Raw genomic sequence first — 23,067 nt, 5'->3', positions numbered from 1 at the left:
TATCTCAACCTCAAGACTTTTTGTAGGTTGTGGGAACTAGAAACTAATCCTATGATCTTATAAAGTGTTCAACTAAAGGATGAAATTCAAATGTTGAATTTGAAATTTGGTATTAGACTCAAATTCACAAATACTTTTCGTCTTTACAGTATGTTGATTTGGATTAATTTACTCATTTGATGACATATTCCTCAAATTTTCAATGTACATGCATATTTCAGTTTTATCAGCACTGGCATACAGATGAGGAGCATTGACCTCCTCCCCCCACCACAAAAAAAAAAATCACAACAAGAAAAAAGAGAGAAAAGGCAGAAAAAAGGAGTTCAGTATGATATTATTTTCTGAATTATGTTGAAAATCTTTGCCCATAAGTTTTGCCCATACATCATGGACCTAAAAGTCAGAGTAGTAGGTCCATGGTAGTAGTAATGGAATTTAGTATGAATAAAGATTTTTTTCATAATTTAGGACTTATTAGGTATTAAATATACAGAAGTAGAAGTGGAGAAGTGTGTTGAATTTTCATTGAAAAAAAAAATGATTTTACAGTTCTTGAGAGTTTTTTTTACTTGATTTTCTCTCCATATTTTTATGACTCTTGATAGATAGTCAGTTGGATGTTTGAATTTATAAATTATTTTTAAAGGACAAGTCCACCCAAACAAAAAATTGATTTGAATAAAAAGAGGAAAATCCAACAAACATAACACTGAAAATTTCAAAGTTTTGCTTAATTTCAGAAAACAGTTATGTGCACATCCTGATCGGTATGCAAATGAGGAGTCTGATGATGTCATCCACTCACTATTTCTTTTGTATTTTAAATCTGTAAAAAATGAAATATAATATTATTCAAACAATAAAAAACAAAAAGAATAGTGAGTGACGGACATCATCGGCTGTCTCATTTGCATATCACCGAGTTGTGCATATCAATGTTTTGTGACAAATAAACAAAACTTTAAGATGTCAGAACTTTCTAAAATTTTTCTGGGGTAGACTTCACCTTTAAACCAATTCTTTGATAAATCCAAAGCTCAAATGATGGTAGGGGTAGGCCTACAAATACTGATTTTGATATTGCAATGATTTTGCCAACTTTATGACTTCCTTAGTAGATTTGTAAATTTACATTTTCAGGTGTTTAAAACACTGATGGTTTTGAATTTGAATGGATTTATTTCAATACTACTTGAATAATTCTCATTTATTTTTGATGCCAATATGAATATATCAAGAATGTTATTACAGGTTATGACAGAATCTTAGCTGAAAATAATGGAAAAGATATATATATTTTTTCATTGATCTCTGGAATGAAGAACATTTCCTCACAAATCCTTCAATTTGTTATCAGGTTGTGAAAGCCTGATTAACTAAAACAAAACTGCAAATACTGGCACTTCTCATTAAAAATTCATATTTTCATAAATTTGGGTACTTACATACAAGAGTTGAATAATTGTATGAAATACTTTTTGCTGATTTGTTTATATGAAACTAAAAGCTTGAAAACTTGAAGGATTTCCTGTATGTAGATGTATTTCCACAGAATGCTTGATTTTTTTAAATGAAAATAAAAACATTTTGCATTCTTATAACCTTTAACCCCCCCCCCCATTTTCTCAAAATGACTTGATTCTGTATACTCAATACCACCATTTTTCGATATACAGTGCCGGCCACGGGAAACGTCACGCCCGAGCACGCAAACAGCCTAGGGGGCTTTCGCGTCTAACCGAGGGTATTCAAGGGGAGCAGTCTAGGGCGTTTAGACGGGCCCGCGGTTTCCCGCGTGCTATATAATATTGGCCGTGCCCGCACTTACCCTCGGAAATCCGAGGGTACGTACATTGCACTATGTTTACATGTACATGTACTTCGATTATCTTGTGATAGACCATTATGTTTTTAAACTAGCGTGATCGGGATCTATTGTAGGTTGAATTTTTGATTTAAGATGTTATTTGTTTTCTTTTCTTTTATTCTTTAATTTATGTTTCCCTTTTAATTCTTTTCCCTTATTATTTCTTTCCCTTCTTTCCTTCCCTGTTTCCTTTCCGTTTTTCTTCTGTCTTTGTTTCTTTCAAATAATGAAGGAATTATTTTTCTTTCTTTTCACCTCGGCTGGAACGTCGAAGCTATTATCGCAATGAATCTAAACTTTTCGACAAATAGATACATGCATATACTCTCGGACGAAGGCCTTCTCCGAGTCTTGACATTTTTTCAGTGCTCATTTATCATTTCTTTTCGCTGGAATAGTCACAATGATCGTTGATTACGATACAACGTTACGACGTGTTTATGACATCGGTCATGCGCGAGGTCGACTCATGATATTTCACCGCCTCCTTTTTGTGCCACGATCTTTCTTTGATTTCTTTAAAGGGGGTTGTCGATTACGATCCGACGTTGGTGTGTTCTTTCGACATCACATCATGCACGGAAGGCAAGAGCCCCACTTATTGTCATTTTATCTCATTTCGGTATTGATATTTTATAAACCTTTATCATAATAAGCGGGGTATATAGGGGGCCGGGGGGAGCAAAAAAAACCCTCTCATATCGGGGAAAATTGTTCTTTCTCACATCATAAAAAGTAGACGCGCAAAAAGCAAACCCCAGCAAAACTGGTTGTGCTCATCGATTTTTTTTTATTTGGTTCTTTTGTTATTGTGCAGTCTGGGAGAGTCTTGCTCCCCGTCCACGCCGACCCCTCTCCTTTGATCACATCCGCTTCCCAATTTATGACAGGATGTTCTTAGAAATGGGGGGGGGGTATTAATTATCTGATGCGTCAACAACAATGAATAAGGATATTCTTTTCAATTCGGTTCAAATCGGGTCTTTAAAACCCCCACCCTGTAAAAAGTATAAATTTACCCCAATGTTGCAGATTTAACAAGTTTGTCTTTTTGCTAAAACATCTGATTACATTATCTGCTCTCGATTGCGGTGTTACATCGGTAGATATTCGGATTGGAAAGATAATAATAATTAACATAATCAAAGTAAAGATTACTTGTCCAACGCATTTATTACGCGCAATTTTATAAAAAGTTATAGATGGGTTTAAAACGAATATTAATATCCTTGATACACTTATATGATGATCGTCGAAGTAAAGATTAACCTATCATTTTTACGAACTGCAGTTTTATATTGATAGATTAGTTGGATATCATTTATGGTCTAGACATTGTTTCAATTATTTCATTTCAGTAAAACAATATTTTCCTTCGAATATATTTTGTTATATGAATTGGAAATGATAAAACGAAATCACAAAACCAAACCACAGCTTGGTACAATACATAATTCAGTGTTATATGGAAGATAAAAATAATAATACATGAGATTTGTAAATCGCACTTTCCATCTTGATTAGATGCTCAATGTGCTCCAGAGCAGAACAACAAAACTATTTGCATATATGTAACTATGAAAAACTTTCCTAACGCATTTAGCTTAAATGCTTAAACCCGAGCAAAAGTATGTTTTTGAAAGCTACTATGACGTGTTGTATGGAATGGGTACTTAGCGAGTTAATTATCACTTGCCGACAAAGCAAGAATGGAGCTATACAAACCCTTCTTTTCTTTTATTAAGAATTTTAGCGGGTGCTCACGCAAACGCTAACTATCAAACCTAACTTCTTTTCGGGGAACAAAGGAGTTAGTCGAGCCAAGTTGAAGAATAAAAGCCCGTCCGGGTTCACCTCTATACAATATAGTCGAAAATCCCTTTAATCATCACGCTCGATATCCCCCGCTATATTTTCTCTTTCTCTCCCTTTCCCCTCCTTTTACCCCCCCCCCCATTTATTCACTCTTTTCCTTCTTGCTCCCCTTCATATTTTTCTCTTTTTCCCTCCTTCTGCTGTCCCTGTATATATTTTTTCCCTTTCCTTCTTTTTTCCCTTTCCTTTATCCCTTCTGTTCCCTTCCCCCCCCCCTTCCTTTTCTGTGCCCCCTTTCACTCCTTGATTTGTTTCTCCCCTTTATTTTCTACTGCTTTCCCTTCCCCTTCTTTTGTAATACCCCCTCCGTTATATTGCGAAACAACAGTTTCTTGTATTCTATAGAAATGTATAAGTAGCTTAATTTAACATAGCATTATATGTTGGGAAGAGAGAATGAGTAGTTTTATAACTAAACGGTAAATGAAAATAAATTTGATGAAAGGTGCATATGAAAATGATGTCCACAGATAAACATCGGGAAAAGATGAGAGCTAGTGGTTGAGATAGATAAAGGTAAATCAGGAAGGGGATAAAAAATTATGAAAATTAGAGAGGGGTTCCAGTATTTTGATAAGAATAGTCGTATCCTTTTCTTTCCCTTTCCTTGTTTCTTTTCTTAGTCCCTTTCCCTCTCTCTTTCTCGCCTTCAGTAACTTTTATCCCCGCTATTTCATCTTTCTCAATTTTCCTTCCTTTTTAATTTCTCACCCCTTATTCCTTCTCTTTATCCTTCTTTCTTTTATTTGCCTTCCACCTTCCCTCTTTTCTTTCTATCTCACCTTCGCTTTTTTTTCATCACCTCTGTTTTCTTTCTCTCTAGGTTCTTCTTCTTGTTTTAATTTCCCCCTTCCTTATCCCTTCTCCATTTTACCTTTTCCCTCTTTCTCTTCTTCACCCCCCCCCCTCTATTCTCTTTCTCCCCTTTCCCCTTCTCTCAGTCCGGGCTCCCAGTTTTCTATTTCTTTTATCAGCCTCTTATTACCTTTTGCTTCCGATTTGAAAGATAGTTTTCGAAAAGTTTTAGTGTTACAGTGCCGGCCGCGGGAAACGTCACAGTGCCCCGGGGATAGACGCGGGCGGTTCCCTAGGGCAATAATTTTCTAGGGGAGTGGACGCGGGCGTCTTCCCGCGTCCGCTCCCCTCAAATGCCCGCTACGGGCTACCGCGTCCGCCCTAGGGGGCACTGTGACGTTTCCCGCGGCCGGCACTGTACATGGTAAGTGGTGCTCAAATGCTATAGCTATTGAACCCCATCAGAAAATGAACAAATTTAAACTGTTCATGTTCTATTTTAGATATTTAATCATGAAGTCAAGTGATAAGATATAACATTTAATAATGGTTGTTTCTCTGGGCTTGCCGATCATTGTAGTGTTTTTGTCTACATTCAACTCTCTGCAAAAAGGAGTGCATTTTATGGTGGGGTTCACATCTATTTAATGATTTGAATTCTAGTTATAACAAATAATTGACCATGACATATGGCATAATTGAAAAAAAACTTCTAGCTTTAAAGAATTCACCCCTTTTCTCACTGTTTCTATCATATTTGAATATTATCTTAAAGTAAAAATTATTATTTTTGTCTGCATGAGTTTGCAGTTCACAATCAATCAATCTTTACAAATAAAATACTATTTAATTACAAAAAGAGTACGGAAAAGTGTTGAGGGGCATAGCTATCGATATTTAATATTGGGGTTTTTCATTTTTTTTAAGTATAACTTGTTTTCATATATTAACTTCATTGATCTTATAATATTTACAAGGAGAATAAAAATACATGTAGGACTGGTAGTTCTCCCTTTTTTAGAGCACAGCCTCTTTGCAATGACCTTTATTAACAATGAAATATAGGTACCAGGAAATGTACAAATTGTGTAAACAAATTTGACAGGCTTCATAAAGTTCAAATTAATGGTATGCTGAATTAAGAACATACATGTATCATACTCTTGCTGGTACATACTTTCTAGAACTCTTGCCTAATATGGCACTTAGTATTTGTGAATTGATGTACAAATTACGCATGCATGGTAGTGAAAGCATGGTCATTGGGCTAGGGCTTGTGATAAGCTTTGTCCAGACGTGGGTCCACAGTCAGAGTAAAGTCCTATTATAAGTGGATTGAATTTATATTTATCTTATCATGACCCAGACTTAGGCCGTTTAGGTCAGAAGAAGCCAAGTTGGAGGAAAGGTCGGACTAGTGCCCGTCTGGACAGTTACTCTGACCTTCCTCCGAACAAGATACTCCTACTCTTTTCCATGCAGGAGTATCTTGGTCAAAATGAGCTATTTTTTATCAGCCTTGAACTATTCAAGATTGTCTATGAATGTTAGCTATAATCACTTTCATCACCATTTAAACATAAGAAAATTTGTGTAAACAAATAGTATAAAACAGTTTATATTCTCCCCCCTTGTAGACACTTGTTTCAGACAGTAAATGTAGATGAATATATTAAATGAATTCTAAAACAATCAAAACAAATCCTTAACCATCAGTTTCAGCCCCTGAGAAACTTATTTTTTCCTCATAGATCTTCACCTAAACTCTTCAGCGTCCCATCTTCATTTCATGCCTCTTAGCATAAGTGGTACTTCATCCTCATTCACTGTGGGAGACAATTTCATGACAAGAAAAGTTGGTCATAGCCTAGAAAAAAGTGTGGACAAAAATAAAATCAGTCCAGCGGCCCGTAACACAAAGCTTAGCAATGATCGTAGAACATGATTGTTTCCATTGGCTACGATGTACAATAAATCGTCGAAATCAAGCATACGATTAATCGCTAACCTTTGTGTTTCAGTAGCTTTGTCTATACACCCGCAGCACCTGATTGTAAAGGCTTCTATAAAAAAAATGCAATCCTTTTTTTTGCATCCTTTATCTTGCATCCATCACGTTTACTTTCCTTTCTGTATGGAGTTTGAGGGGGAAAATTGCAAACCTCCCTCATAGTGTATGGACCTACTACTCTGCTGAACTGATTGAGTAAGAAAATATACTATGAAATTGTGATAATTGTAGCACTTTAACCAAATGTTTCTATGCACTAAAAATGATTCAGCAATTTTGTTTCAAGGAATGTGTATGTATATGATTAACGACTAAAATTATTGTCTTTATTATAGAAGTCTTTGCAATCATGTGTTGTGGGTGTATACATGTAGACCAGTACAAATCCAATAAAAGAGAACTAATTTTATTTTTGTACTTGGGGTGGAAAAGGGGTGTCATGTAACTGTTCATGAATTACAATTATCTGTTTGTTCTGGTTCTATTTATGAAATATAGACACCCATTTTTCCTGGTGTTTCAACAGTGGAGCTGAATTTCCAATAATCCCTAGCCAATTTTGATAAGTAAAATATGAATTCTTAAAGTGATTGTTAACAACAAGTACTTTAATCTTCAAAGTGCAGAATTTTACTTTAACCAACGGGAATCAAATTTAATGTGAATTAAATTGATTTGAGATTCTGAATCTGATTCCAAATAGACACTTTTTCTCTCTCCTTTATTTGGAAATTTGTGCGCTATGACGTAATTTGCGACAGCTGGCGAACAGATTGAGTCGGGTTTGAGATAGGTTTGCGTTTACATCTACGAATCAGTGGACCGGGGCATGCCCGAGACTACCTCTTGAGATGGTCTCGGGTAGATTCGCTAAAAGGTAGCCTGAGGTTGGTTTGGGATGTTTACATTCTTTCCTACCCGGGCCGGCCCGGGGCCACCGATATTCTAGATGTAACAGGGGTCTTAATCGCTGATTTGTGTCATCTACCGGTACATAGCGTAGAATTGTGTGGAAAAGATTAATCCAACATGAGATTCCAGAGGATTTATTATTCTTAGAATCTTGTCTGTGTGCCTCAGGGTTAGGGTATTACCATAAAAGTCACGAAGGGCAAGTCAGGCATGGTACAGTGAAGCCGATTAGAAGCTTGGCAGTGTTGGCTCAAACTGACTTGCTATCTACATGTAGTATTGGATTTAGAGTGATAGGTTACTTTAATTGACGTCTACTTGTCCAGTGTGCACAGAGTGTGTCCTTTTTATGTACAAAGGCCTTTTTTTGAAAAAAAAAGCATGGAAGAGCAGTGATATGACAACACCTTGTTGCTCAAATTTTCAAACTCTTTGGGAGATCCATTCAACATACATGTACATGGCATACCTGCCGCTGCTGGGATTTTAGAAGTCTAGGCATCTTATTATAAGTAACTGAAAATAATGATCAATTTACAAGCTCTTGGCATCTTGCCATCAATATCAGTAAAGAATAATGATGTTTTAGATAAACTTTTATTTTCCCAGAGTGGTAATTTCAGTAGTGGTACTTTATGTATTCTACCAGCAAACTATTAGCCTTTCTTTGATCTTTGCTGAGTGTGTAGTATATCAGGTAGTAACCAAAGGGCCTTGTTTTTAAAGTCTTTACCTAATAAAGGGGATCAAATCCATGAGGCAAGCTTCTAGTATTGTATTTAAAAAGAACATTCTCCTTCTTTCTTGAATGGTCCCCTCTTTGATGTTTGATCAAAAAACAAAACCAAAATTGGAAAGAAAAGGGGGAGTGAATGATGACAGAAGAAAGGAAAGTTTTAAAAGGAGAATAATTATCAATTATGTAATACTTTTTTAATTGAAAGAAAAATGATGTCGCTTTAGGCCCCCTTCTGCCCCCCTTTGCAAAATTCACCTGCAATTTATCCTTATGTAGGCAGGATTGTGCAATTCATTTGACGTCTGTCTTATACCCCTTTCATAAACCCCATTAAAATGAATTAGGCGGCTAATAGCAGCATAATTTGGTCGTAAAATTGGAGGAGGACAAGAGTTATCCGCATTACTCTGATGCTGCTATTATCCGCATAATAGCAGCATCGGGACAAGATTTTGAGTTTATGAACGCATTTCCAAATAATGCGGATAATTGCCATGGTGCGGTCACAAGGTCACCCTTTTCCAACACAACCGCATCGGAGGGGGCGTGTCCAGTTGTCATGGCGATTATCCGCCTTTTTCAGGACGGGCGCTCGTAAAAATAATGCGGCTTATTTTCGGAGTTTATGAACGCAATTTTTATTGAATTATACGCATTACTCTTAGGCGGCTAATTGGAGGATAGGTTTATGAAAAGGGTATTACTTTGTTTGGCAATCATCTGGCCACAAGGAGGTTCTAATGCTACTTATTGTAAATGGAACTGACAGCTCTCCTGTGGCTTGTCTCAAGATCACCAGACGTAATTGCTAACCGTCACTTCTGATTCAATTCTGAAAACACCTTTGAGGGGAATTCAAGAAAATTGGACAGGGATTTGTCACTTTATAGGTTCTCTCTATCTGGAAATTGGCATGGTTTGAGCCTAGCCTACAGCTACCCCAATTCTACATTTCTTTCTTCATTTTGCTTGTAACTAGTGTACTGTTTGTTCTTTTTACAGCTGAATGAATAATTCATTCAGCGGGTAATGTTAATGCTTTTTGTGTTTGGCCAACTCTCCAAAATGGGATGGTTGAATTTGGGGCCTTTCTTCTAGATAATATGTACACCCTTGAATATACAGTAATATTATTAAGCGATTTGAAATGTTATACAAACTATTTTTGCCAAAAATGTTTAAAATTTATTCAATTTGTCTATGTAAATTTAACTTATGATTTATCTCTCACCATTGTATAATTATACTATCTCTGTCTATTTTTTGCTTATAAATGAACATTTTCAGCCTGTGAGCTACCTGTTGTTTTTTTCAATAAACCAAACCAAATCAATTCAATATATATCCCATATTTTAATTATTGTAAACAAAGTTGTTCACTCTTTATGTTATCTTATAGCTTTAAAATACTTAGCTTCTAAATATATTTTAATAGCAATGACAATGCAAAGATAGCATTATCTACAGGTCACCCAGCTCATCCTTTGCTTATAATCATTCAAAAGCTTTTATATGCTAAAAATTTTCAATACAATTTTAATAATCGATGTCATCAATCAAAGTCCACCATAATTCACACTCATACTTATTTTGTTTCTAGTCTGCATGCAATCCATCCATACAATGCTATGGCTATTCAATCTAATCATGAATAGTCATGGTCAAAGGTCATTCATGGTCAATGACCTTAGACCATGTTGGGGGAATCAACATCAAAATCTTAACCTAAGGTTAAGTTTTTGAAATGTCATCATAACTTAGAAAATATATGGACCTAGTTCATGAAACTTGGACATAAGGTTAATCAAGTATCACTGAACATCCTGCATGAGTTTCACGTCACATGACCAAGGTTCAAGGTCATTTAGGGTCAATGAACTTTCGCCAAATTGGGGATTTGTTGGATTACCATCATAACTTTGAAAGTATATTGGTCTAGTTCATAAAACTTGGACATAAGAGTAAGCAAGTATCACTGAACAAACTATGCGCATTTCAGGTCACATGACCAAGGTCAAAGGTCAATGAACTTTGGCCGAATTGTTTTTTTTTTGTTGAATTACCATCATATCTCTGTAAAGTTCATAAAACGTGGACATAAGAGTAACCAAGTATCACTGAACATCTTGTGCGAGCTAAAGTAGTTTTCAAAGTCAGCACTGCTGCTCTATTGAATCGCCTGACTCAGGTGAGACGGCCAGAGGCATTCCACTTGTTACTAGCTAATTTGCTCTCCACCAATGAGATGGAAAGATTTCAGTAGCTTGGTAACAGTTGTTTCATGAAATGCTACATGGGTTGGTATTTGCTTATGAAACCCACTCAAAGTCATAAGTTTAACTGTTTTGGTTTAATTGCTTTCTTTATGGAATGGGAATGAATTATCATTCTTCATGCTATATGATTGCTGGGGTTAAGATGAAATGCAATTCCCAGTAAGAAAATTTTGACTATTTTTTGTATGCAAATAACAAATAATAATTAAAAACAAATTCAAATCCAATGAAAAGATGGTTTAAATATCAAAATTTGGGGAGGTTTATTCAGTGGATAGGAAGACGAAACAGGAGTAAATCTGAAGAAAAAAAACAGAGGGCTACTCAAAAAATCATATGATACTGTCATTTTTAGTGAGAAGACTAAACTGACAATATCTTCAGATTATATTTCCCCTTTCAAACACATGTACCCCAGTGCCGTACTGGAGGGGTCCATGTATACATGTTTCATGAGTTACTCATGGCTGTTGAGGTGTTTATCTAGAATGTTTTATTTAAATGTCTATTTGAATGCAAAAACAGAATGTACTGCCCATATAACAGTATGATTTATTGAACAATCTTGTCAACTAAAAAGAAAAAAGAATACATTTCCTGGGAAGTTTACGTCTGTAAGTGAAATAAAATAGGTAATACAGATAGGTCCGACGGTATCATAAATCTTATTTCTAATTTCCCAACATTATATTTGTAATGTTAAGCACTCTCAATCATTCTATATAATAAAAATTGAAGGCACCAGTTACCATTATTTATATTATTATCTTTCACTGGCATTTTGAATCCTCAACTGAGGAAAAAAAAAACAACACAACCACCCCTAATTACTCTGATTTGAATTTAATGTATTTGCTGAAATGAAATAAAATTAATTCTGATGGAACTTGTATCCCTTGTAAATCTACATCAGTTGGTTTAAAGGGTAAAAACCAGGAAGTATATTATCTTTGATTAATCATTTTAATAGAAAGTGATTGCAAATTAAAACACATTTTATTCAAGATTTTATTGATAGATTAATCTGTTTAATGTATTGGTATTTTAATGTATTTGCTGAAATGAAACTAAATTAATTCTGATGGAACCTGTCTGGCTTGTAAATTTATTATACTCAACATAGTCCTTTATTTCAGTTGAATTGAAGAGTGAAGTCAAGAAATAAAAACCAGGAAGTATATTATCTTTAATCATTTTTTTTAATAAAGAGTGACTGTTAAATAAAACACTAAGCAGTGACAATTGCTAGAAAGATAGATGATAGATAAATGGTTTATTAAAAAATCAAAATATCATCGCGGCTACGGCCGAATTGCGATGTATTACAATGTAATAATGATAAAGAAATATATTCAAACAGTAACATAGATAATTACTAAATTTCATCATATACTACATTTTATGTAAGCTTTATTGATTTTTCAGTAAATAATGTAAGCAATAGGACTAACCAAAGCCAATAGAGTTTATCGACGTATATAGTGGTAGCACTATACAAATTTATCATATTATTATAATTTGTTTAGTCTCAATTATTGTAAAATTTGGTTTTCTGTATTATATCTGCTCAGCTTTTACAGACCGATGAATAGTCATATAAATGGTGTACAAATATTAAAAATGAAGTCACGTACTGAACAAAGTTCTCAAATTTTTCATTCCAAACTTGCAGAAAGTTTAGTTTGAATTTGTATAGTTTCTAAGTATAGTATTACATGGATACGTTTGTCATATCTCTTACATATTATTATTGCAGTATGATTCATGAATGCATTATTGAATGAGTTTACTCTTCTCTATGTTATAAATCAATGTGTGAACAGAGTTACATTATTTGTTTTATTCATGTAAATGTGCATATTTAGAGTGTATGAGCACACATTTTTAGGGGGTGTATTCTGCACAATTTTGATGAACGCACATATTTGCCTATTGAACTAAGATATGAACACAGTTAAGATGTGATTTATCAATATGCACATAGCTATCAGATGAAGATGTGAACACAGTCGTCACATTATATCAAACTATTTCAGTGAATAGGATTTTTTTAAAAGGTATAACAAGAAGATATGAATGCCGTCCAATAGCTCTGTTTTTTCCCCAACGGTATCAGGATAAGATACATGTATGAATGAACGTGCAATTTTTATGGCTCCACCCGTTTTATGTAGTTGCTATAGATTTTATATTTTAATTTTGAAATAATGTCGCTCCCATTTTCATACTTGCCATCACATGAGAATTGAGAATCCTGTTTAAAAATCTTGATTCTATCTATCAAGTTAGATATAATTGCAATTTAGCTATCAATGAACCTCAACCTAGCTAGCTGTCTGAGCAAGATATGAACATATTCAGTTTGTCTTTAATAATTCACATTCACATATATTATTCAACATTTTTGCTATATTGACCTAAAACAAACTGTAGCAATAAAAACGAAGTATACCAGTGTTGCCAATTTAAAGAGTAAGATAAGGAGGAAATAAAACTCTAAATATTGCCTCAAATACCTTTCCTGGAAAGTATCAACAAACTCCCATGTTAAACCAGCTGCTGCCCAAGAAAAAAAATCGCTTTATAAATACCTTGTTATTTTATTCATTCTTTATGTTCCGGCCTTTGTTGTTCTCTTCTTTATGATTTCTGCTCATGTAAAAAAAAAAGAAATGTTCAAATCCAGCTGCAAGAGATCCTGATACTGGGAGGATTTAAGATAACATGATGCAGAGGATAAGCAGGTTTGTTTGATCATTCCCAAAAATCGCTCTAATCCTCATGCAGACATAGCCTTGGGTTCTTTTGAACCAATTAAAAAAAAAGATTTAAGAATTCAACATAGCAGACCAAAGACATTCCTATAATTAATGTTGTTTTTTCATTACAGGCCTAATATTTGTTCTTTTTTTAGATTTTTCTTTGCATTTATGGATTTTACCTCCTGAAAAGTTCAAGTTTTAAGGCCTTATGTGAGATTTGCAAGTTGGATTATATGTATATATGAAATGTTTCATTCATCATAGAAGGATAATCTCCCATCAACTGTATCACAAATAACACTGCATAATGCATAACGGATAGCCAGGGATATTCCACATGCAAGGTTTTGATAACATCATAATTAGTAACACCTACAGATTCTGGATATCATAGAACTTTAACTAAATTCAACTCAGAGCTACCAAGTCTCAAGCATTGTGTGTGAGACTCACGCATCCAGGGTCCGTCTCACGATCTCACGCATAGCATCCAGAAAAAAAAGAGAAAAAGTAGTCATTATTCGCTAGATTATACACACTGGCCGACTGCCTACGCACGCCGCCGCGTCTACCCCTTCACGTGAGACGAATCGAGAGTGCAGTCAGCGCACAGCTAGTATGTGATACAGTGAATCACGTGCGTGCATTGCATGGTTTTGTAGTATGGATGGATATCATGATGAAGCCCATAACTCGCGCTCGTGCCTTTTCGCAACGTACAAGTGTAAGTACTGACCGCGCGCGCGCAGAGACGCTGAGTCATGAAAATCTCATGCACAACATTTTTTTGTTATGAAGCTGTAACACTAAATTACGTAACTTTGCTTGAGAGAAAATTAGTGACGATAACTCCGCTCAAAATTCTTGTTTTTCATTTTGTATATTTTTCAACCTTCAGTAAGTGCTCTTTAAAAGTTATGTGCCTGTTTTTTATAAGGCATGATAACAAACATATTGAGCAAAAATATTTTGAATACTTTACCCCATCTCTCTACTAGTATCTGAAATCTATGGTTTGAACAATTGCTATCATGGATTTTGCCAACTGAGTTTTATTAATACTTCTTGTAGAGGAGTTTCTGGCGTATGTCAATTATGTGTATTATTTGGTGCCTATCGGTGAGTTTTTATTATTGTTATAGTCCACAAGTGATTCTTCCATTTTCAGGTCTAAATTTGATTTTGGATGGATTCTTATACCAAGACTTCATTTCAAAGTATCCATAAACTTCAAAAGTTAATGGTCAAGTTTCAATTCAAATTCTAATATGAACTCGATGAATGTACATTATTCTTGAAAGGGAAATACTAAATTCTATGTAATGGGTGTAAAGTACTGAATGTTACTCCAATTTTATTCAAATTGTTTACATCTTTTAATACCCAAGGTGAATAAAGCAACATGTCAACAAGCAGAACTTTTCAGAAGAGCATCTCTTTACATATTTGCCATATAAGATCCTCTCATATTACCCATAATACCGATTCCATTTGTATGTGAAATTACTTTTGTGGTTTACATTTGTCTCCTCGGTTAATTCTCATTATGTTTTATGATCTAGCTTTGAACTGGTTTGAAATGGTTCAAAAACTAGATCAGTGTACTCTTGGGAATGTTTACGGACATCTCTGGGTGTTTGTGATTAATTTAATGAGATGTAATAATTGCAAATGATCTTGGCATGGTCATTTGCTGTCATATTTTGTAAATAATTGCTGTATATGTATGAGTGATACAAATATGCTTACAGGAAACCTTAGGGGATCTATACAAAGCACCGCACTGCATTTGAATTATGGCATTTGCTTGTTGCTGGATTAATTTAGAATTCAAAAGATTATGATTGAAAGTGTGGGAAAATATTTTCATTTGTGACTTTTAAGTTTGGAAGTACATAGCCATTAGTTGATTTTAGTGTTTTAAAGATGTAATGTGATAGTGTGACTCTGTGTGAGAGAAAATGACTGCAGAGAAAATTAAAATTGTTGAGTAACGTTTTTTTAGTTATAGAAAATTATGACCTTGTAAAAAGTTCAAAATGTTATTTGCTGCATACATGCAAATTGTAAAGAAAAGTTTGATTTTCATTAATGGATAGTAATCACAGGTTAATGTTCATTTTTGGATTATTTCCCTGATAATTATTTATTAACCTTGAATCAGTCTATTCAAAGTTGATAAAGAAGGCTAATTGTGCATATTATATTGTTCTCAGGTTACATTAACTTTCTTTCTATATGTATATTATGTTGCAGGTCTGTATATAAAAGTTCACGTCTTTTTCTAGAGAGTTTGTGGATAGCATATTTATCATCAGATTGAATGAGACGTATTGCCAATTTCCATCTAAAAATATCATTGAAGTTAGAAATCAATATGTCTGAATCAATACCAATTTGATCTACAATGTGCAGCCAAAATGGATGTAAATTGCAGATAGATTGATTTCAGTCCTCAAATTTGATAATCAACTTTGGCTGTTACAGCAAGAATCATGGCAACTTTGTTATAAGTTTTCTTTTCTTTTTAGATCTTAAAATCCTCTTCAAAAATGAATTTAGTGTAGCAGCCCTAGTAAAAATTATGCATAGTCAATTGTGATGTGATGAGAGTGACATTATTAATAATAGCAGGGCCCGCTGGGAGATTAGTTTTCAGAACTGAAGTGGCTACCCTGGGTAAAAATGCAGTTATTATTATTCCACGTTGCTATTTTTTGTTTCATTGCAGGTGTGAACATGAAAGGTGTTAACCTTGAAAACAGTCAAATGGCAGGAGTTAATCTAAGGGTGGCTACGCTGAAGAATGCTAATCTACAAAACTCAAACCTGAGATGGGCAATATTGGCTGGCACAGATCTAGAGGTGAGATGATGGTTAATTGAATCCTAGCAAACTGAATGCCGTAGACAAACTATGGAATAGCCTGCCAATAGATATAAGAAGCTCTCCATCCTTGGCTCTCTTCAAATCAAAATCAAAAACATATCTCTCTAGTTAAGAAAATATGCTGTGTAGACCAAAATAAGTAAAAAGAACTCTGAACAAGCGCAGCTGAATATATCCATATAAAAGCTGCGCTATATAAAGTATTGCTTATTATATTGTTATCAGTAATACCATCTTTCGATCAAATCGTAATCACATTTCTATTTCAGCGTGATTTGACTGGAACTTGCAACAAACACCTTTGTACCATTATGTGGAGCCTCTTTTAACAAGGTGAAGGCCCTTGTAACCAGGATTTATTAACAGGATTTTATTTTATAGTTTGACATAAACTTGCAAGAGCTTGATCGTAGCATTGCTGTTACATGACCATGACCTGCTTTTCAAAAGTACAATGACTTGAGTAAACAAATATGGCTGACCTTAATCTGTTTCCCTTGTATGTTATGATGTTTATTATTGTTTATACTTGTTTACTATGTCTTCAATTTAAATCTTAAATTTTTATTGTTAAAGTGTACTTATGTTGTATTGTGTTTTATCATGAGAAATGTATTAATCAATCAAAATGATGATTTGAAGAAAAGTTACACATCCCCCCCAAAAAAAAAATGAATATGCAGCTTTCCACTTGTTTACTTTTATTATTATTATCATTGTTATTTATTTGGCCATTAAAAACATGCAGAAATTGTACAATGTAATTACAAAAATACAATCTGAAATTGGATAGTTGATTATGAATAAAGTAGAAATGAAAGAAAAGAAGAAAAGAGTAAGAAAACGTTTTTTTCCATGGGCCAGGGCTCGCAAAAGTAAAATTCAGTACTATTGCCCAGAGGCATGCGAGCCCTCATGGAAAAACTGTCGAGAAAATACTGCACATTCCAATATATATAAATTTTCACATTAAAATTCAAATAAAATGCATTCAACAAACATTATTCAAAAAAGTATGTGATACCAGGCAAGATAAAAAAATAAAGAGTGGTATTGGGAAGAATTAGAATACCCATGCCGGATTGATCATGTGTGCGATACTTAAGATAACATAGTACGAAAATAACTTAAATGGACTACCATATGATGCATTTTAATATTGAGGACATTTTAAAGCCTGTGTATAGCTTTGGTAGAGGGTCAATAATGTGATTGATAATCGAATATCATCTAATATGACAGTCTTACTGAAGCGTAGAGACCGTTAGATATTTTTCCAACTGCACTTCTCTGAGAAAATTTCAAATATTCAAATCTTGGATATATAGCGCCCTCTCTCACAGCTATGCTTGTTTTAAATTAAAAAAATGGGCATTCAAGCACTTATCTTATAAATTTAGTGATTAGATATCCAAAAGTTACAGACAAAGAACATATCTTGAAAGTTTCAACCCATTCCATGATTTGGAATAGGATTTAATTGAAAGACAAAAACACACAGATATTTTAACTTGATCGGGTGACCCGATCAAGTTAAATTTCCATGTAAAATCGCAAAATTTATCCTGTAAAACACATTTTCATTTCATATCCTCCACATCATAACTTTTATAGGGCATATCCATTCATATTAGCTAGAAATGAATTGGAATTGTGATAGGTGCATTTTGGTGGATTTACCAAAACTATACACAAGCTTTAAAAATTATTTTGTTCTTTGATTTATTGCTGTGATTGAAAACAATGTTCATGTGTCTTGAATAAAAAAATTAGTTTAAATTCATTTTCTATCCCCTTCATCTTGTTTTATTCCTTCTATCCTTATCTTCCACGTCACTCACTTTTTGTCATCTTCCTGTATCTACTTACCTTGGACCTTGATTGTGTAGAACTGTAACCTTACTGGATGTGACCTCCAGGATGCCAATCTCCGCGGTGCCAACGTCAAGAATGCTACCTTCGAGGAGATGTTGACACCGCTTCACATGTCACAGAGCGTAGCAGGTAACTATCCTTCCAGATAGGAATGGCTTGGGAACACATGCACTCCAGGACATCACAGTTAGCCAGTAGTTCCAGAGACCAATCAGCAAGCCACCATTGAAGATGTTTGAGACTGAAAGCTCATGTGACTGATTTTGTTTGGTTGTATGCATCCTTGAGAAAGTTGTACAAAAGCTTAGATTTAGGGGACCAACAGCAAAAAACCCATGAGACTGACAACTCATGCAACCACTGATGTTGGTCTTAAGAATTGTTTGTGAAGGCAGCAGGACCACTACTTCTTACAGTGCATATATGCAGAAGTAAGTTTGATGGTTGTTTAAGGAGCTTTGTCTCATTGGCTTCTTGGCTCTTGTGTTGGTTTATGATCATGGAGGTAGAAGGTCTTGAGGCCATATTGCTTGAAAGTCTTTCAGTTGCATGATCATCTTAACTTGGCATTCTTTGTTCTTATGGGTATGATCTGATAGGCTATTAGAAATCCTAGGCTGGTGATCTTGTGGATCATGGGCTTGTGGGATGTCGGTCTCCTGGGCTTTCAGACTCGGTGTCGTTGGTCTCATTGAACCATGGTCTGCTGGGCTACTAGTTATCATAGAGACTACCTGTCTTGTCGGTCTCATGGACAGTGATCTTATAGCACACTCACCTTCACTGATGCATCCGACTGTTGATGGTATGGCAGCACAATGAGCATGTTGGCATGACGACGGGGATAGCTAACCTAACTCACTTTTGATGTAGGACCTATGACTTTTGGCATCTAGACAAAATTACTGCAATATTTTCAATGTATGTTATCAATTTCTTAGTGGGTAAGGTCAACTATATAATGTAACCATCTCGGTGAATACATTTTCAGATAAGAGATGTATCACTTTTTTTTAATTGTAGAAAGGAATTATCCTGTATATAAAACTATTGTCATTGCAAAATAAAACCCCTGAATAGCTAATGAGAGGTGATCTCCAGAAGATGGTCTAAATTATATGTGAAATCTTGACATCTACTGCCTCATGTTTTGTTTGTCTTTCTTTCAATTTATCATTAAACCAACAATTTGTAGCTTTTTCATTGGCTTGTCAATCTTTTTTGTGTGTATGACAGCTGGTTTAAAGGGCAGGTTGTACTCTGATAGGATTTTATGGAAATCAAACTAAATGCTGTTAACAAGCTTTGACATTTTACATAAAATCCATCTTGTTCAAGTTTTGTTCTTGTAGTAAATTCTCTTTTGTTCCTTTATCCCTATGTAACCTAATATTGTACAATACCAGTAAGTTCAAATATTTTTTTAGAAATTTGATAGCATTTCAAAGACTTAACATCTATCTCAGTTAAATCAGGGCAATTAATTAATCTTTGAAATATATCTTCATCAATATTAGTGTCTAACATACCCATCAATTGTTCACTCCCAATGAAAAGTTGATTTGAAAGAAAGAGGAAAACCAAACAAGGATATCACTGAAAATTTTAATGATAAATGTTAAAGACAAATGTTACAAAATTTCTGTTAATTTCTCAAAAACAGATTTGTGAGCATAAGCAAGAGTCATAAACTTCACACATTCACTATATATATATTTTGAATTTTGTAATATGACGTATAAAAAGTTTATTTTTCCCTCTATTATAGTAGTATTTCAACACATGGTTAGACTTTTCCATGAATATTTGAATTGTCATTATTGAAAATTATATTATGATTCAATAAAGTCTATTAAAATGGTTGTACTTCATATTTCACGCTATAAAGTAAAAAATGAATAGTGAGTGCATGATGTCATCATTTTTCTCATCACCCAAATTCCACATATTTTTTTTGCTATGATGCAAAAATTTTGAAATATAACATTCTTATTTCCCAACCGAATTTGATGACATTGAAAGTGTTGTGCTTTCTTTCTCTGTCATCTCTTCAAATCAATGATTAGTTGAGGTGTCTTTGATCTTTAAAATCTGTATACTATCTTGTCAAAATCCATGAAAGATTTTACTATTGCTGTTTCTATGTGCAACCCTATAATCATACCTGTGGTGAATAATAGCTTTGTTACACATCTAAATCAACCGTATGAAGCCATTAAACATTAACTTGTACAATTGTCCACTTTCCTGTTTTAATAAGATTAAGATGATTATAACTGATTGAAATATGTCAGTTAATAACAATAATGATTATACTTGCTTATATAGCGCTTAATACTTACTTTGTCAGAAGTCTCTAAGCGCTCTACAGTATATGCAGCATAATTACCCTGGCTTTAGCAGTGCAGCTGTTACGCGCGCTGCGTTTCAAGGAATAAATTCCTGCCAGGTACCCATTTACCTCACCTGGATTGAGTGCAGCACATTGTGGATCAATTTTTGCTGAAGGAAATTACGCCATGGCTGGGATTCGAACCCACGGCCCTCTGTTTCAGAGTCCGGAGACTAATCCACTGGGCCACAACACTCCACGTGTTAATTCCCAGTCTTTGTGTCAGATGAACCTGCTTTATAAAGATTTATTTGGTAGCCATAGGGCTTATATGATTGTTTATTGTGACATAGAAAGTTTAGTCAACATCTATAGAGAGGTAAACCATGACACTTTGATGTTTCAAATATTCTCTTATAAAATGCTACCACTGAGCTTAAATGGCATTGGAAATTGTTCGTGTCTTTTCGTGTCTTTTTCCAGTTCCTAGTTTTCCTTCTTTTCACCACTTTTAAAATTTGCCCTTGTGATGAAATTCATGAACACATCCCACTGGGCCATGGCAGGGTAAGACATACATCATTTCCTTCTTTCCTCTTCTTTTGTCTAAATTGTATAAAATCACATGTTAGCATTCCTTATTTCTTTATCTTGGTCCAAAGTATCATTTATCACAATTCAATTCTAGAAATTAAAGTGCATGCATGTGTTTCTTTCTTAGTTGTTTCCATTTGAATGTCTCATTTTAAGCTGAAAACTAATATGTTTGCTCGTGGGTGTAGACATATATCATAATGGGATCATATTTCACATGTCTGACCATTCAGACAGGGCATTGTCTGTATAAAGCATTTGAAAATTATCAAATATATTTTATTTCTTAACCCTTTCAATCTTATATCTTACAAAAGCTTAGTATTCAATTGTTGACTAAACACAATGTGGGTTGATAAATATGATTCCAAATTTTATTTAGTAAGTGAAAAGTATAGCCTCTGAAAGCTTAAGGTATCTAAAAGACATTGGTTTCAAATCTGTAATGGTAATATACATGATTTATAGTTTTTGGAAGGTTTATAGAATGTTTATGGGGTGATTTTATTAGATACTGCTTATAGTGGAAAGCCAATGACCTTGATATTATATTATCTTTTTTTTTTGCTTATCTGGGGATTTCACTGAAGTGGTCTTTAGAATACATGATTTAGTTATCAATAGAATATGGTTCCATTCAAGTTTGCCCCAGCCGTAGAAAATCAGCACATTTAATAAAACATCCTCACACAAACCTAACACTGGTCATATTCAATGTCCTCACAACGTTTTAATACAAGCCCTTTTCACATAAGACCCCCCTATTCTGTGTCTTATGGAGATATTGCAACAAGGTAGTCATTATACTGATATATTTCAGATGCAAATAGAGTTCTAGTAAATATTTTCCTTTGGTAGAAAAGAATTACATCAATAATAACATCTTAAAAAGTGAGACCTGTAAGTTACAAACTCTTGCTACTTCATGACTGCTACTTCAGTGTTTTTCTCGACTAATTTTAAGAAACCTCTCGTTTGTTCATCCACTGCCATACTTGAAAACAGGGCAAATAACTATTATTTTTATACAATACATTCTAAAAGATGTGATCTTGATTTTGATGGAATTAAGGATGCACACTTCTCTGTTTATCATTGTTTTGTTTATTGTATTTTTGTTTATCCTCATGATCCATATCCACATGAAAGATTGAAATCAGTGACTTAAATTAGCCAATGAATTTAGAAAGAATGCAGAGATGATAAAACTCTTTTAAAGACTTCTTGCACTTTTTGTTATGACTGAAAAATGATGATGAGGAGACCCAGGAGTTTGTTATTGATATCATTAGGTGTTGTGCAATATTTTCTTATGTATTTTTTCCCATTTGCACATTTTCTATATTGTACTTTCCCTTGTTTTGATAGAAGGACAGAGTCTACTGCATACACTATTAAACATGTATTCACAGTTTGGCTTTTTTGTCAATCTCATCATTTGATAACCAAGATGAATTTCAGTTCCAGGATGTTTTAAAAAATTTGATATACATTTTTTTTAAAGACAGCCTTCTTCTTTTTTATCAATACATAATACAAAGTTATATACAGTTTATATCCTTCTATTGATTCATTTGAAGCAATAAATTCTGACCATCTGTCTGTAAAATATTTTTCTTATAGTACATAGTATGACTGGTATATTTGAAAATGACATGATTTGTAAGGTGATGAAATTTTAATTTTATACTTATGTTTTTATAGAAATACATTAGTTCATATATCTTTGTTTCTATAGATGCTTTATTTTGCTTTGATTTTGACAGATATACTAAATATGGAGCAAAAACTGACAGTGAAAAAGGGATATATATTTAGTTTTATCGTACAGTAATAAGAAATAATGCCTTCTATTGTCTTTGTTTACATATGCATATTAAAGCCTTTTCCTCATCCTAAATGAGGCAAGTTTCAACTTGGTAATATCATGAAGCCAGATTATAACTGAAAGGTGTTTCATGAAAGCTGTTTACTAATTTTTAAAGTTACGAACGACTAAAAAATTAGTTGGCAGCTGTTTAAGATGTTGAATCCTAAAATTCTCCTTAAATATGTTGACAAACCCACACATGTAAATATATTTACCAGTAATATATTGTGTATATGCAAATAAAAAATATTTTATTTTCTATTTATC

General features: G+C 34.0%; 1 protein-coding gene across 1 annotated transcript in view; it reads left to right on the top strand.

Annotated features, from left to right (window-relative positions):
* The window catches only part of LOC121425175 (BTB/POZ domain-containing protein KCTD9-like), a 47,390-nt gene extending 27,018 nt beyond the window's left edge, over positions 1-20,372 (top strand). Inside the window, exons 10-11 of the mRNA XM_041621178.1 lie at positions 15,972-16,105; positions 18,019-20,372. Coding sequence (XP_041477112.1) covers positions 15,972-16,105; positions 18,019-18,153 — 269 coding nt within the window. The 3' untranslated portion in view covers positions 18,154-20,372. The remainder of the gene's footprint in view (positions 1-15,971; positions 16,106-18,018) is intronic.
* The last annotated feature ends 2,695 nt before the right edge of the window (positions 20,373-23,067 follow it).

Source organism: Lytechinus variegatus, chromosome 12 (genome assembly GCF_018143015.1).
Source record: "Lytechinus variegatus isolate NC3 chromosome 12, Lvar_3.0, whole genome shotgun sequence".
NCBI lineage: Eukaryota > Metazoa > Echinodermata > Echinoidea > Temnopleuroida > Toxopneustidae > Lytechinus > Lytechinus variegatus.
The sequence above is the reverse complement of the archived record's forward strand: the minus strand, read 5'-3'. Positions and strand labels throughout refer to the sequence as shown.